At 38.0% G+C, this 17,936-nt stretch overlaps 2 protein-coding genes across 3 annotated transcripts in view; both read left to right on the forward strand.

Annotated features, from left to right (window-relative positions):
- The window catches only part of LOC108665672 (glutamate receptor ionotropic, kainate 2), a gene marked incomplete at its 5' end in the record, with an annotated part of 43,877 nt that extends 42,074 nt beyond the window's left edge, over positions 1 to 1,803 (forward strand). Inside the window, one exon of the mRNA XM_018152447.2 lies at positions 1,653 to 1,803. Within this exon, the coding sequence (XP_018007936.2) occupies positions 1,653 to 1,789 (137 nt within the window). The remainder of the gene's footprint in view (positions 1 to 1,652) is intronic.
- An 8,997-nt stretch (positions 1,804 to 10,800) lies between these two features.
- The window catches only part of LOC108665674, a 13,729-nt gene continuing 6,593 nt past the window's right edge, over positions 10,801 to 17,936 (forward strand). The window contains exons 1-7 of one of the 2 annotated variants that reach the window (XM_018152449.2): positions 10,801 to 10,944; positions 12,053 to 12,250; positions 13,582 to 13,692; positions 13,932 to 14,033; positions 15,248 to 15,392; positions 16,115 to 16,239; positions 17,418 to 17,533. In XM_018152449.2, coding sequence (XP_018007938.1) covers positions 10,855 to 10,944; positions 12,053 to 12,250; positions 13,582 to 13,692; positions 13,932 to 14,033; positions 15,248 to 15,392; positions 16,115 to 16,239; positions 17,418 to 17,533 — 887 coding nt within the window. In that variant the 5' untranslated portion in view covers positions 10,801 to 10,854. The remainder of the gene's footprint in view (positions 10,945 to 12,052; positions 12,251 to 13,581; positions 13,693 to 13,931; positions 14,034 to 15,247; positions 15,393 to 16,114; positions 16,240 to 17,417; positions 17,534 to 17,936) is intronic. The other variant, XM_047883701.1, reaches the window with a different exon arrangement.

Raw genomic sequence — 17,936 nt, forward strand, 5'->3', positions numbered from 1 at the left:
ACCATTATGTCGACAATCATAGCAAAAACATCCGGATTTCTGCCTTTAATTAATACCTCATAATTCAGGCATTGTTTCTTAAGAGCCTGCCTCTGACGGTTATTAGCAATTTTACTTCTTTTCGTAATTAAATTGAAATTAGCTGCATTTGATGATGTGGACGGGAATATTATTTTTATAAATTAATTAATTGTAGCCAAAGCATCGCAATTGAACAACTTCATCTTCATTGATATGAAAACTTAATGTTACTGATCTAATAGTGGGAACTTGACTGATTTATCATAGAGTTGTCAATTGTCGCGTTTACTCATTGAAGTTTAAACTCACCTACATGAGTGTGGTTAATTGAATAGTGAAAACTAACTAATATGATTTAATACGAGGCGTGTTATAGAGTAAGCACCATTTTAAAATTAGGCCGCCGCAGTGATACGGCCGCCGTTTAGCGCATTTGCGCCGAGTAGCTTCTGTACATGTGTTGGGAAGACACAGACGCCAGTACGGAGCCATCCCATCAAGTCTGCATTTGCTTATGGGATTTTAAAATCCCTTCACCTATTGAGAATCCCACCGACTGCTAAGTACGTTCTGCAGTACGGTATGTGCTCAAGGCTTTAAATCTGTTGACATTCATCGCTTAATTATTAATCAGTGAAGTGTTTGGTGAAAACATTATGAGTGATGGGATAGTGCGGAAATAGTTTAGAGCATGTGAAGATGGCTGAACAAACATGCATGCATGGTGAGGAACGAAGTGGGAGACCGTCAGTCATTACTGATGATCTGATTGGAAAAATGGACTGTAAAGTGAAAGAGAACAGATGATGCACTATTTATTTCGTCCTTAACTGAAAATTTTTCCTTCTGTCTAAATAATTGTGTCCGAAAGTATAAATTACCGGAAACTGTACTGGGTGCCCCAAATTTTGACTGATGAGCACAAGACCGAAAGCTTGGCGGTGCATTGAGTTTTCTCGAGCGATACATTAACGGGGGGAGGAGACTTTCCAAGTCATATTGTCTCAGGCGATGGAACGTGCATGGGTAGCCAACGTTAAACCAAAATACAAGCAGCGCCATGGCAATGATTGACGGAGTGAAAATGACTGTGAAACAATCGTTGTCTGATCAGGCGGCAAGCTTTTCCGACGATGGCATATAAAAAGCTGAGCCCAAGATTTGATAAATTACTATTTATTAATAGGAATTATGTAGAATTGTAAATTATGACCTTTCGAGTGACTAAATTATATGTTGAAAATTTTATTTCTTGTTTTTCTTATATCAAAACGGTGTGGTACTTACTTTAAGAACACGCCTCGTATTTCATCAATAATGAGTGCAATGCCTGGCAGTGCCGTCATGTACCGCGGTAGAGCTTTGTGTGTGATGATCATAACACTGGCACTACACAGGCTCCCCCTACACCATTACCGTTGTATACAAAGTGTGTGGTATGTGTGTGAAGATCATAACACTGGCACTACACAGGCTCCCCCTACACCATTACCGTTGTATACAAAGGGTGTGGTGTGTGTGTGTGATGATCATAAGACTGGCACTACAGAGACTCCCTCTTCACCATTACCGTTGTATATACAAAGGGTGTGGTGTGTGTGTGTGATGATCATAACACTGGCACTACACAGGGTCCCCCTACACCAGCGTCATCAGTGACGCCGTACTGTCTCTCCACGAGAGCTCGACCATCCAGGTCCTCAAGAGGAAGTGGTGGAAGAAAGGGCAAGGGAAGTGCTCTAAGGTGCGTCACTGTACTAGCAACTAGTGATGGCATGCATGCTTGTAGTGTGCATGATAGCATGGCATGTGTTGTACTAGCAAGTAGCAACTAGTGATGGCATGCATGCTTGTAGTGTGCATGATAGCATGGCATGTGTTATATTAGCAAGTAGCAACTAGCGATGGCATGCATGCTTTCAGTGTGCATGATATCATGACATGTTTTGTACTGACAACAGTGTTCACACAAGTTTCGCTTGCGACGTGGTAGCATGACATGTGTGGTGTATATTTGCATGTGTAGTACGGGATCTCGGATCTGTGCACGGAAGATTTCTTCAAATGGTATGTCAATATCTGAATGTAAATATTCGTACTGTCCTTTAATGGCAAATATTTTATAACATATATATATATTTTTCAATTTTGATCGCGAAAAGTAATGAACCCTATTCATTAAATCCTTAACAAATGTAAAAATTACTCATTGCTTTCTATTAAAATTCAATCTAATTTCAATAGAAAGCAATGAGTTCAAATTGATGAAAAATTATTGTTTATAGTGAAAAATTTGCGTCCTGTACTTTTAGCATCTCGTTAAGTCTTCATGATGATTAAAAAGTTACTTATTAATAAAATATCACCGCAGTGGTTAGAGCCACTGTATGCGCAGTGCTGGCGGCACCGAAATAAGAGGAGCTAGTCGGGGGTTCGAACCTCGGCAAGCTCAGTTGATTTCTTAGTGTCGCTGTGGACGGCGCTTGGTGGCCGTCAAAAAGGTGGTGCTGCCAGCATGGCCTTGGGTGTTTGTCCCTAAGCGAACTTTAAGTTTGTGTTACCCGGGGCTTCTTGAGGGCCATTCATTTTTGCTAATGAACGCTGGAATGTGATCCTGAATCCAGTTTTGGGTCATGTTTGAGCCATGTGATGAGGCAGAGTCTTGTTGAAAACTCCATGGTGAACCATTGAAGTGTTTAGGGGCCCAAGGTAACATGTTACACAGCTTCCAAAATGTCCGAAATGTAGCGCTGACTGTTCAATTTCACTCCTGAGGGGACAAAAACGAGTGGGGACCTCCATGCGGCGGTTACCGCGGCCCAAACCATCACGAACATTGGATTTTGACGTCTTGTTGCTGTTCTGGTTGCCACAGATCCATCCCGACTTCAAACTCTGTCATTTTGACGGTTAACGCTTTGTTCAATGTCAAATTTTTTCTCGTCACTGAACACCAAGTTGGGCAGCGTGCCATCCTCAATGAGATCCAGAATGTGGTGGCATCTTTCGAGCCTCATTCGTTCGTGACGGTCTGTTAGTTCATGCCTTGTTAGCATCTTGTAAGGGGAGGTTTTGAGGTCATCTTTGAGGACTCTACGCATTGATGTCTGACTGACTCCTGCTTCTGCAGCCAACTTTGCAGCTGAGCGACGAGGGTTTCTCCTCAACTTCTCCCTCGTGTTTTTGACCAATTGTTTTGTTCGGACACTTCGTTTCCTTCCTTGACCAGGTCGAATGCATGTTTCACCAGTTTCCTTGAATTTTTTTGCCACCTTTCACACAGTTTCACGACGAATTTGGTGCTTTTTCACAATGACTGAATTACTCTCGCCCTTTTCATAAAGGGTTACAATTGCATTTCTATCTACTGCCATAAGTAATAGTAAATTTAGACACCTTAGACTTCTGCAATATAAAATAGATGAATTAATAGATGATATTAAGCTTCATTATAAAAGAAAAGTCTCCTATTAGAAACCAATTTATTTTTATATAGCAAACATCCGTTGCAATAAATATGGCGGACCCTGTAGACCGAATGAACATTATTATTAAATCTCCTAACCGATCTATTGCCTCCTGATCTGATATCTACTTTGTTACATTGTGAAGCATTCTCTAGACGATATGAGTGGCGAGATACTGTAAGTGGTCAGGTGCGAGGAACTTAATTGAACATAAGATTTTTATACACATACACATGAACCATTCAATCTTAATTAAGAAAAAAATCACTTTTTACATTCAAAAGCCCTTCTCATCAATACGCGTTTATCAAGTGCCTCGAAATGACACTAAACGACTTTAATCATTTTATTTGCACCAGTTTTATTTTACATCCTCCCGATAAAGATCTTCTGTTGATACGTGTCCTTTTTATATTAATTCCTTCCGATAACGATCTTCTGCTGATATATGTCCTTCATATATTAATTCCTGCCGATAGAGACTTTCTATCGATTGACGTGATAGATTATTGAATGTGATGTTGGTTGTACCGGACCAAGGTTCCCCACACAAGGACGCGCTAGACGTGGCCATCCTGCACCTGCAGGAGACTGGGCGTCTCTTCATCATGAAGCAGATATGGTGGAAGGAGAAACATGGAGGAGGAAAATGCAAGGTATAGACAATAGGCTGGAAGGAATTTACATTAACGTTGAAAATTATAACATTTATAACGAGTGAACTAACCTATAACTTGTTGAAAGAGAAAAAAATCGAAGATGTTAATGGTTTCTGAGAGTAATAATAAATGAACAAGGATATAATTCGGTCGACGAAGAATATTTTTTTATATGTTATCGCAATAAAGAGTGAACTAATCAAACTTTTAGTTGAGTAAACACGTTTTTTGGTTCTTAGCGTAGTGAACAACGAAACTGCTAATAGTTCAGTTGACAAATAAAACGTGCGAACATGCGTCTTGATATCTTAGCGTAATTGAAATGAAGTGACAATTAATTCAGCAGCCAGCGAACACCTATGAAACAGAGCGCTGCATAAATGTGTATTTTTAATATGCAATTTTGAGTCTTTTTTTACTACACTCATCCAGTAACCTTAGTACGTATTATGTTTTCTCAACGAAATACTAAGTGCTTTAAACATGTAGTTGTTATTATAAATAAATTACAAGGCAATAATGCAAACCTTGGCATGCTTAAAACGCACGTGGACGTATTATTCATCGATATAATCACCTGAATTATACATTGCATGGTGAATGATAGCCAAGCACATGATCGGTGATTCCTGTTGCATTATTTCTTTTGATGCTCGTGTTTGCATGCACTGTCCTATAAGTCTTTTCAATATCTATGTAAAGAGATTGAATTGTTTGTATTGTCAGTTGCATAAGTTATGCGGATGTTGATCAGGATTTTTTCCCCCTGCTTTGTTGAAAGTTGAATATTCTTATATAATCATTGAAAGTGAGACATTAATGTAAAATTTAAAAACAAAAGACTATATTTATTAAACTAACAGCTAGAACAGACGTCAGTTGATCCATCGCACTGGAACAGAAACGAAGAACTTATTTCAATACGGCTTGAGACATGAATCTTTTTAGACGCTAGTAATTTTTAATTTTGATTTTAGTATCAAGAATAATAATAGCTTAACTTAAGCAATACCCCTAATAAATACTGCAAACTCTCTCGGTGATACATATTAATTAATAAATGAATAAATAATATTAAAGAAACCTTCGAGCAACAATGGCTTAAAGAATAGAACGCTTCAAAGCCAACACTCCAAAGGCTTGTTTTTTATTACCACGTTTTTCTTAGCTCGCTTTCGTGTCTGTGATGATCAAATCTTGCAATCGATATTTCACCAACTTTCCCATTAGCTAGCGCTCTGAAACTTTTAGGGAAGCTCCGCTCCCGATAACAATACAATAATAATAATTTGTTGCACGTTTCCAGGCGTATAAACTCTAAAGGAACTCACAAGCAGAGGGGTTGGAACCTTTAATGCACGTCATCCTCGAGAGGATATTCGTGTTTAGACTGCGTATATCGATGATACGCATCGTATCATCGATACGTACATCAAGTCAAGTAAATTGGCTCGCAACAACGTGTTTCATGCGCCCCACGTTTTTCGTTTTAGATGTTGTAAAATATTTTAACTGAAATACAAAAGACCAAGAGAATGAAAGCAAACAGAGATCAGCAGCTGCCGAAAAATTATTTTCTACTTTTGAGTCCACATGAAAAACGTGGTCTTTAAAAATTTTTTTTATACATTTTATTTGGAGTGGTCACAGGCTGAGCTTCGTTCCTCACTGTGGGATCACTCAGGGAAATGACGGGGATCTTGTCCAAATAGCGAGGCATTTTTCACTGTGTTGGTAATCCTGACACAGTTTTGCCCGTATCAGAGCTACGTCGGCCTTTTTGCTAATGCCCTGGATAAAAGAAAGTGGGTCATTATTCGGACTATTTGGCACATTCATTTTGGGGGCGAGCCTCTTAATTAAACCTCGCATTTATATTAAATATTTATCCCTAATTTATTTAACATACGGCCGAGGAAAAATGACCGCCGGAGCTCTGAAGCCTCTTATGCAGAACAGGCGCTGCTTTACATGCGACCAATAAAATCCTCTGCGAGCTTCCATTAAAGATTTATGGAATGCAAATTGTCTCATTTGTGATGCACCTGTGACGTAAAATAAAACTCGCTTCCAAAAAGGTGATTTGGGCCCTCAAATTGGTTCTATTGCAAAGTAAATAAACTCGGGAGTTTCGAAATTGTAAGCCGAGGTAGCAGAATTTTGAAGACTTAAAAACACGAGGCTGCTACATTATTTTGCACATTACAGTAGGGAGTATAAAGAAGAATTATATTTATTTTATAAAGAAATGGTCGATGCAAGTTAAAAATATCTTTTGACCTCTCCCATTTGGCTTTAAATAAGTGCGTTTTTATTAAATTTTGAAACCAATATGATTTACAAGATGATTTGTTTTATTAAATGATTTGTTTTATTGAATTTTATTGAATCATTAAATTTGATAGTTCTATTATTGTTTGAGGCAAGATTACTTTTAATTGCGTTTCTCATACAACTTTAATTGTCAGTTAAAAGCAAAAAGCATATCCGCTTTGTAATATAGTTTACAAGTTTATATGGGCCCACTGAATCTTTACTGATCAATTAGATTAGTGATCTTTACTGATCAATCAGAACAAACTTAATCAACGGCCCTTCTCTGTGCATTCGGCGCAGAAATGAAAGCACCTGTTGCTTTTCTCACACTTTGGTTTCCACGATATCTTTACAGATGATGCAGCTTGAAATCTTCAGTCATGACTATACATTACATTATTTATTCAATCAAAATATCTTAAAATATCTAGACAGGAAACGTTTTAATGACTTCTATAATAGACACGAAAAGTGTTCATGGCATCTATAATAGACAGGACACGTGTTCATTACATCTATAATAGACAAAACATCTTCATGACATATGTAATAGACTAGAAACGTGTTCATGACACGTATAAAGACTGTAGACGCGTTCATAACATCTTCAGTATTAATGAAACGTGTTCATACCATCTATAATAGACTCCAAACATGTTCACGACATCTATAATTGTCACGAAACGTGTCCATGACATCAATAATAAACAAGAACCGTGTTCATGGCATCTATAATAGACAGGACATGAGTATATGACATCTATAATAAACATGAAGCGTGTTCTTGACATCTATAATAGACAGGACATGTGTTCATGTCATCCATATTAAACAAGAAACGTGTTCAAAACATATATAATAAACAAGAACCGTGTTCATGACATCTAGAATAATCAAAAAACGTATTTATGACATCTATAATAGACAAGACATATATTCATGACATCTATATTAAACAAGAAACGTGTTCATGACATCTATAATAAACAAGAAACGTGTACATGACATCTATACTAAACAAGAAACGTGTTCAAGACCTGTCTCTTATACACATCTAGATGTGTATAAGAGACAGATCGTATGCAATTTATCATTATGAGGATCAAGATATATTGAGCAAATTATGCAAAGTTAAGAATAAATATTTCGCGACTAACCTTCTAATTTATTACCGCTGGGGTAAATTTAGAAGTGGCTTGAAAGCCGTTTAGAGGTACATAGGTGTTTGCAAGTGCAATTGAGTGCAATGGTTAGTATGTTAATAAATGACTTGGTAGACCCAACGTGATTAAATTAATAGGGTTAAGCGCCACAAGGCGTAAAGTTAATAGGCTCGAAAGCCGGCAATACTGCCAAGTTTAATTAATGCGTCAGAGACGACTTAAAGTTGGGTCAAACCAAATAGTAACGTGGCATGCATCAATCATGATAAAGGGCCCATAGCATGCATTAAATCAAAAAGATGATAGGAAGCGAATTGCACTCTAGTCACTGCGGGCAATACAGTAGCCTAGAACACCATATGAGTCACCTCCGTATCACATAAGCCAGTCAAAAGTTCAGCCCTTAATGCTTCAAAATTTCTCTCGAAATCGATACTTAATCTAACTTAATCTTTAAGGTCTCCGTTACAGTAAAACGGAATACAATTTTAATTAAATGGAACATGAATTGGTAAAATTTCTAATACTATAATTTTGTACATACTTTCCCTCAGGGGCTTAAACAACATGAAAAGAGAATTTTGTTATTATTAATTTACGATATTACCGATATTTGAACCGAGATTTGAAAAGGACAAAAATTTAAAAGAGAATGTTCAGAGACGTGCAACAAGGATAATTCCGGGCTTGAAATGCAAGTCCTATGAGGAAAGATGAAAGATTATGAAGCTTCCAAGCCTCAGTTATCGACGTCTGCGTGGACCCCTCATTGAAGGATACAAATATACTCGTGGTTTATACAAGGGCCCCGAAGGATTGCTAGAATTTGAAACAAGAACCAAAACCAGGGGCCACGGCTATAAGCTAAAAAAACTGCGCTGCAACTTCTCCACGCCACAAAATTTCTTCTCGCTTCGAATCACCGACATGTGGAACAGCCCCCCCGATGACATCGTTGGTGCTCCAAGTATGAACGCGTTCAAGAACAGACTAGATAAAGCCATGGAAAAATATATGTTCAGATTTGAAATGCCTAGCACCATATCGAACCCGGTAGAAGTCTAGTAGCTACTTCAAACTATCGTCAGTCATGAAAAGATCCGGTCAAATGACACGATTTTAGATCTTCTGTGAACAAGGCACGAAAAGGAAAAAAAGAATCGGCGACAGGCCACATCAGGCCTACTCTACAGCGCCGACTTCATTATGTTATGTTATGTTATATGTCAGAAAAATCTAACTTCCAATAATATAAACTCAGCGCTGCCTTAATTTCTTATCAATGCAGTCTTTATCTTAGATCATTTTCTCATATAATTCATGTATTACATTTATTCTTTATATTTTGTATCACGTCGAGTCGTCAACAGTCTTTAATTCGGAATTATTTTCCTTTACATTCAATGCCGTCCCCTTTCTAAATTTCTTTCTACTTCCCTTCAGCAATTTAAATTATCTAAACAAAAATAATATTTTGGTTTCAGTTTTATTGTTCAGCAGTTCATGCAGCTAATCCTTCTACAAAATTTAGTGTTATTTGGAATGTTCGACTTTTGAATCTTTTGAAATAAAATTTATAATAATATTCTGTCGCAATAATCCTCTCTGGGAAGCCATATAGCGGAGCGCTCCAGCACTGCTGGGCAGCGCACACAGCGGCTCAGGGCAGACCTCAGCACGCCTGGTGCTGCTCACAGTCTTGGTGCCAGTGATGGGGCTTATTTAAATAAATTAGCTCTTACATAAGCATGGGTCTTGCTTAAAATCTGAAATTTGATGAAAAAATGTTACATAAAAATACGTGATATGCAAAAAGATGTCGCAAATAATATGTGCTAGATAAGAACTAGTGTTACATAAAAAGATGTAACATAAAATATGTGTTACATAAGAATAGGTATTTTTTTAACAAAGATGTTACATAAAATAGGTCTTACATAACATTACGTGTTACGTACGCTGTTGCAATAAAATTAAAAATAATTATCCTGCTACTGTTTGCCTTGAAGATGCATGCTTGGCTTGTAGGTGTCCTAAAAGGCTAGAATGTTACTGTGTGATGAGTTACTGTCGTATGGTTATTAATTGAGTAGATGGTATCTACAAGGAGTTAGCGCCAGGCTTATCTACATGTATAATGTTACGGGCAATAATGTTTCAAAATAGATTCTAAAGTAGATGATATCTTCAAGATATATAGTTTGACAAGGAAGTGAAGTATTAATAAGGAAACTGATATTGAGTTGATAAATCATGAATTAATTTGTCATGTAAGGATATAGTAGGTAGAGATTGATGGCTTTTTATCACCACGAAATTACATTAGATGAAGAGTTACCGCTAAATAGAATCATATAATTAGAGTTTCTTCAAAATTACTTTCAGGGATTTTCGTCAGGCTTGCGTTTGTCTAAAAATGAAATCAAATGAAGAATAATAATTGCACCATATAGTAATTAGATCCATAGAGGCGAACTATGGAGTGATAGCTGGTAAGCTATCAACGTCCTAAAATGTTGATTTATATTAGATATCTGACAATCACCTATTCTAGTTGATTGATAATCGGCACGGGAGTAACTAAAACAAACTTATCGTTAGTTGAACACTCTGAGGGTATGATTAAAACATTAGTTGCTAATAGAGGTATGATTAACACATCAGTAACCCAGCTAATATACGTAAACTTTGATATCATATGGCACAATTTTCAATATTTTCCCGGCCTGAGAAGACAGGTAGACTTTTCATCGCAACGCTGCAACAGCTTAAGAATTCTTTCTTTAACTTTCAACAGATGCACATGAGCTGCATTTCTACATGTGCTGCCTTTGTCTCCAGTCCTTCAACTGATTTTTTGCGCATTTTCTCATTTATGGAAAAAAAATGCACTATTGTGCTCGCCATGTCCGTCCGTCTGTCCGTCCGTGACTTCACGTTTTCGTCAACAAGAAAATGCGCTCTCTGTCACTCACTGCAGTGAGTACTGAGTTATATTTTTTTATTCATATGAGTTGAAGCTACGATCTCATCAGTTCTTCCAAGCTTCAGAATCATTTTCACTTACCTCACTACTAACAATCATTTGAGTCATTTATATGCACCTCAGAGCTTACGATCATTTAAAACAATTAACAGTCATATCAGTACTAATGGTTATCTTAATCATTTGCAGTCACTTCGTTACTTACAATCATCCTAATCATTGTTCGAGGTTGCCTCCTGCAGATGTCTAGTTCTGAGCAGAGTTTAGGCAGACGGGAGGCGATCCCGGTTCTGTACACGCGAGGTTCTCATTACGACGTGGGATACGACATCGTAAGTGTTTATAACGCATATGAATTATGTTAAATTATCAGGGGCCGTACTTTCAAAACTCGCTTAGTTGCGCGCAGCGGCCAAAGTATACGTAGAGGCCATCGTGCACCTAGCGGCCTAAGTACACGTGGCGGCCCAAGTGAAAGTACAGGGTGACACAAAAAAAACAGAGCTCACTAAAAGTCTTATAACTCCTGAAATTTTATTCAGTTTGAAACAAAAATTCTATGGAATTATGTACAACCTATGTAGCCAACATCTGCAAAATCTCAATTCTATACCACAAAAACTCTTTGTAATTGTGGAAATTATTCAACTTTTTATGAGCTCTGTTTTTTTTGTGTCACCCTGTAGCTGCCTAAGTAGGCGTAGCGGCCTAATTAAGTTCATGTAGCGGCTTAAGTGAGAGTAGCGGCCGATTTTGCGTATGTCACTGGAGAGTTTAGCTTGAAATGACTTCAGTGATTGGCTGCCAGAGTTACGAAAACTCATACCTTTTTTTGATAGTACGACCCTTGAGTGATGGTGATTATCATAAGAGATTTATTACATTGTTGGTGGAAAATGAGCTTAACAACGCCAACGTCAACAGTAAATCTACACGGGCGATCTGAACTAAAATGAAAATTATAGTTGATATAAATTACAAACCTAAATCCACTATTTACTTCCAATTAAATAGCTAAACTTGGTTGATTTCACTAACTGATGATCAGGGTAAATCGAACTAAATTAATACACTCATCAATTTTTCTTTGTAAACTGTACTGGTGAATGAGAGTAAAATAAGTAGGTATTGCAGAATATTGCACGAGTTCAACATTATTGTATTTTCTTACAACAAACTTGCATGATCAATCTGATTATAATGAACTTTTACATAGATTTGAAGCACAAACCTGGATATTTCACTGGTAACCTGAGAGAAAGAAATCATTCTCATAAACATATACTTCTATACTTCAGAAATTAAATATACAGTACGTAAAAACATACACTATAATAACAAAAGAAACACACACTACGTAAGCATACATTTATAAGAAGTATATACCGCGTAAATATACACAAAAATTAATTTTTAAATAATAATGGACCGACGCCACAGGGCCGTACATTCCGCGGCCTCATCGAAGACTTCCTGAAGAACTTCACGTTCCTGCACCAAGAGCTTCTGCCCGCCTACACCACCCAGCGGGGGCGACAGGCCTACGACGCCACGCTGGGCCTACTGAGGGGCACCTACCCTCACTACCTCAGGGAGCTCGAGGGCACGGCTGCGGGGGCAAGGGTGCCATTCCTACATGTTAGTGCATGAAGGTGGACAGTGGTGCATGATGGTGCATGATAGTGCATGAAGGTGGACAGTGGTGCATGATGGTGCATGGAGGTGGACAGTGGTGCATGATGGAGCATGATAGTGCATGAAGGTGGACAGTTGTGCATGATAGTGCATGAAGGTGGACAGTGGTGCATGATAGTGCATGAAGGTGGACAGTGGTGCATGATGGAGCATGATAGTGCATGAAGGTGGACAGTGGTACATGATGGTGCATGGAGGTGGACAGTGGTGCATGATGGAGCATGATAGTGCATGAAGGTGGACAGTGGTACATGATGGTGCATGAAGGTGGACAGTGGTGCATGATGGAGCATGATAGTGCATGAAGGTGGACAGTGGTGCATGATAGTGCATGAAGGTGGACAGTGGTGCATGATGGAGCATGATAGTGCATGAAGGTGGGCAGTGGTGCATGATGGTGCATGATAGTACATGAAGGTGGACAGTGGTGCATGATGGTGCATGTTAGTGTATGAAGGTGGACAGTGATGCATGATGGTGCATGTTAGTGTATGAAGGTGGACAGTGGTGCATGATGGTGCATGACAGTGCATGAAGATGGATAGTGGTGCATGATGGTGCATGAAGGTGGACAGTGGTGCATGATGGTGCATTTTAGTGCATGAAGGTGGACAGTGGTGCGTGATGGTGCATGTTAGTGCATGAAGGTGGACAGTGGTGCATGATGGTGCATGATAGTGCATGTTAGTGCAAGGTAATGCACGTTAGTGCATGATAGTGCATGTTAGTACATTATAGCACGTGTTAGTTTATGCTAGTACATTTTGGTGCATGATAGTGAATGTTAGTGCACGTTAGCGCAAGATAGTACTTGTTAGTACATTATAGCACATATTAGCTCATGATAATGCATGTTAGTACATTAGTGCATATGTTAGTTCATGATAGTGCATGTTTTTGCATGATGGGGGACAAAGGTGCATGATGGTGCATGATAATGATGCATGCTGATGAGAGATAACGTACTGCATGTTTGTGCATAAAACAGTATGATTGTTCATGACAATGCATATTATTGCATGATATTGCTTGAAATAGCATGACGACACATTTTTTCGTGTAAATGCTTCCAGATCGTGATGCATAACAATACCTTGATGTGAAAATAATTTAATAACGCCAAGCTAACGGAAAGTAACCAAGATAAATGAATCTTAACCAAGACTAGTAATGTTTATTTGTATTTCATTTAATTTAAAAATGTTCAGGTGAACAGGGAACAAGGATACACGAATAAAATTAATGTTATTTGTTGATGCTGTGATGGTGAACAGCTGATGCTGCTGCACGTGGGGCGGCAGATGTTGGGGGGCGGCGCCCCTACGCAGACCAGCAGCAAGCCGCCCCACGGCTGCTCCACCGTCTGCAGCAACTACCCGGGGCGGGTAGAACGGGGGGCGGGTACGGGTGGAATGGAGTAATTTGAATGTGTGTTTCAGTTGTACCTGTGTACCAGTTGAATCTGTGTTGCAGTTGAATGTGTGGTGCAGTTGAATGTTTGTGTGCAGTTGAACGAGTATAATTGTTGCCTACGTGTTAAAATTAAACAATTACGTGTTGTAGTTGAATGTGTATTGTAGTAGAATGTCAGTATAGTATTAATGACATGTTGAAAATTATTTAGCCGCTGCTGGGCCACACCGAGGACGCGCTCAACGAAGTGATGAATCACATCTACATCGTCAGTGCACACATCACTGAAGACCAAACAACGTCGCCTGGACAGGTGCTAACTCAAACTTTCCAACGTCATAAAACTGTTAAACCTCATTTGTGGGCTCAGGTTTAGTCACATATATCTAGTGTCAGGTGGCAATGCAGGGAGTAACAGTAACAAAAAAGCATATCTAGCGCCAGTAGACTAATACAAAGAGTAACAGTAACAAAAACAGTATATCTAGTGCCAGTAGACTGAAGACAACAAGTAACAGTAACAAAAACAGTATATATCTAGTGCCAGTAGACTAAAGACAACGAGTAACAGTAACAGAAACAGCATATCTAGTGCCAGTAGACTAAAGATAACGAGCAACAATAACAAAAACAGTATATATATTTCCTGTTGAATTTCCAATCATCAGCTATTATCGTAAAGCTTTTCGGGGACCAGCCTCGTAAGCGGTGTCCCGACGCTGCAAGGCTGGCGACAGCTGAAGCCCTCATTATCTAAGACGGTCTTCAGTTAATTATTTTGAAACCCATGGATTCTTCAAACAATTAAATTATTTTAAAAGCAAAATTAATTTTGAGTTGTATCCATAAACTCAATGCTTCTGGATCCGTCAACAACATTTCAAAAACTCAATTAAAGCGCTGTAATTATATTAAATAAATTAAAACCTTCATTTTAGTTTATGAATAACCATTCATATTTAGTTCCAGGATCATGTCACCAAATTTAAATGTCCATTGTAAACCTTACATCTTCGAACTGTTAAATATTAAATGTCTAATGCAAGCGAACGAAAAAAAAACAATAAATTGTTGAGAATTGCGGCTCTTCATCAGTGGCTTTAACCGAAATTGCATTAAATAAGAACTTATACCAAATTATGCCTAAATATGTGTAGTTCCCTTTAAAAATAGCTCATATTATATGGTTTTCTACGATTGCACAGCATGATAGCATCTTCTAAAATATTGTTTCATGGCTCAGAAAACTAGTTCAGTAAACACCAAAAATTGTATCTATTAGTACTCTCTCAAAATAGTTATATATATATATACTATTCTAATAGTTTTATTATTTTTGCTAAGTTGAAAATTTAAAAGCGAAGAACCCCAAAAAAATTGAGTTATAGCCTTTTTTAAATGTTTCTGAAATTTTCCTTGAGACAAGTATCATATCAAGAACAAAATTTTTGATTCTCACCAATGATTTTAAATGGAATTCTAAACTTAAAACTTGAAATAATATGTGTTTAAAAAAATCGCGTTAAGGCTGAAAAGAAGGCGAGGAGCGAACGCTTCACGTCGCTGTGCTACGCGGGCTACTTGCCAGGCTTCTGCATGAGCTGCAACCAACACGGCTTAGTGTTCTCTGTGAACGTGCTCTTCCCCACACACGTGCACGTGGCCAAGACACGTGAGTGTGTTGTGTTGTGTGTGTTGCGTTACATGTGGCCAAGACCCGTGAGTGTGTTGTGTTACACGTGGCCAAGACACGTGAGTGTGTTGTGTTACACGTGGCCAAGACACGTGAGTGTGTTGTGTTACACGTGGCCAAAGCTGCACATGGCCAAGACACGTGAGTGTGTTGTGCTGCACGTGGCCAAGACACGTGAGTGTGTTGTGCTGCACGTGGCCAAGACACGTGAGTGTGTTGCGCTGCACATGTGTGATGTGCTAGACATGTGTGTATGCATATGCTGTGCTGTTTTGTGTTCTGTATGTTTTGTTGCGTGTGTATGTGCTGGGTTGCACTTGATTGGGTTTTGTTGTACACGTAAGCGTTGTGTTGCACAATTGCGCGTTTTAATTTCCAAGTAACATTAGTTGTGCTATAATGTGTGGTAACGTGCCAATTTTTTCGGCCAATTAAGTGATTTGCACCAATATCCATTATGCGTCCTCCGCACAGTGTCTTCCGCACTGGTTTTAATATATGAACGAATTAATTATAATAATATAAACAAATTCAGCAACAAAGTCATTGTAAAGGAATTGCTCGTTATCACTCTAGTAATTATTGAATCCCTGAAAATTATTTTTAATGTACCTTATTAAATAAACATATATAAAACTAATATATTCGGCTAGAAATAATTTTAAGTTTCAATCCTACAGCAATTATCCTAAAACCCTCAGCTCCGTACTTCCTGACGCGGGCGCTGCTGGCCGCCCAGACGCTGCAGGAGGCGGAGGACGTCCTTAAGGACCAGGGCGCTGGTGCGGGCGACGGCTTCAGCGTTAACATGGCCTTTACGCGGCAGGTGGGGAGGCTTCCTACGTGTCGCCTTTCATTTCCATTAATTCATTTTTTAATACCTACGCCTAAGATTTGCGTAATAATATAATATTATTGCCTAAGATTTGCGTAGTAATATAATATTAATGCCTATATAAGATTTGCGTGATAATATTATATTAATGCCAAACATTTGCGTAGTAATATAATATTAATGCCTAATATTTGCGAAGTAATATAATATTAATGCCTGTGATTTGCGTAATAATGTAAGATAAATGCCCAAAATTTGTCTAAGATTTTTATTATGCAAATTATGAAAATAGAGCCATATACGCGTATATATTTCAATATTCGAAAAAACGCCGTAAAAAGTGTCTGACTGGAGTTTTAGTGGCCGGCCGGCTCGTGATATTCAATCATGACGCAGTTTTCTTTTAATATAAAATCTGAAACCAGAACCATACTTACAAAAAAACCGTGACATGGTATAATTTAAAGATGGAGGCCGGCTACAAGAACGCCAGTTAAAAAATCCTGTAGGCCTTTCGTGGCATCGTAGGCCTGTCGTTTCTTCAGCGACACTTTGAAACTGAATCGTGTTTGCATCTTAATTTGTAATAGAATTGTTCATTTCAGAAGCATTTTTCAACAGTGATAGACTTTAGTAGTTGCAAGTTCTTCACATCCTTAATTTTCAACTAATCTTGATTGTTAATGACGAATCATTGGGTACAAATGACATTAGAAAAGATGAATTTATCGATTGATAATAATTTAAATGTTCATGGTTAATGTTGGTTAATAATAATAACAGTTATTTCAGCTACATGTTTTATTTTTGTAATGAATGACGAAGCGTTAGCAGGTATAGGCTTTTGATGAAACACGCATCAATGACGCTGCGTCATGGCAATGGCTGAAATCAGTTACTGAATGAAACTCTAGTCAAAAGTAAAAATAAATGTGAAATAATTTAACATTGTTTATTTTTTCCAAAGAACGTCGGATGCTGAAAAATATCCCCGCACAAACAATCCCCACGTACACTGCACGTCTGAAAAATCCCAACGCACGCATATAAGACCTACGAGAAAATTAGGGTTCCACTTTAACGTGTTAAACTAAGGTGCTTAATAATTTAAGAACACGGGTTCTAACGAGTTCATTTGCTAATAAATTATAATTTTTTTGTTCTGGCAGGAAGGGAACATTTTGTTTCACAACGCAGAAGTCGCCCCGCCGCTGCCTGGGCAAAATGAGAGTCAATTATCCATCCTGACCATCAATACTGGAGAGCATTTCATGCACGCTAATAAGTTAGTGATAAGTAATGTGATCCTTTATAGTTTATACCATTACCAATAAACCTATACTACTGAAACTTTTAAATATCTATAGCGAGTAAACTTAAATTTAATGTCACTCACTGGATTTAACTTTTATTCAGTTATATATGTGAACATGAACATAGGTGAGGAACATATGTTCACATAAATGACAATCAGGTTTCATTGAAGACCAGAGAATTTGTTTTATTCGCAATTTTCTTATTAGTTTTTTCAATATATCGAACAATATTTTTAGTTTGAACTGGCAAATCGAAAATCAGGTTACCGATGGACATTTTTATTTCGTTAACGACGTTTCGAATGTTTCTATCATTCATTATCAAGTTAAAAGGCGCATTGAGTGATGAAATTAGCGTCGACATAAGTACAA

This window comes from Hyalella azteca, unplaced genomic scaffold (assembly GCF_000764305.2).
Source record: "Hyalella azteca isolate HAZT.00-mixed unplaced genomic scaffold, Hazt_2.0.2 contig13497, whole genome shotgun sequence".
Taxonomy (NCBI): Eukaryota; Metazoa; Arthropoda; class Malacostraca; order Amphipoda; family Hyalellidae; genus Hyalella; species Hyalella azteca.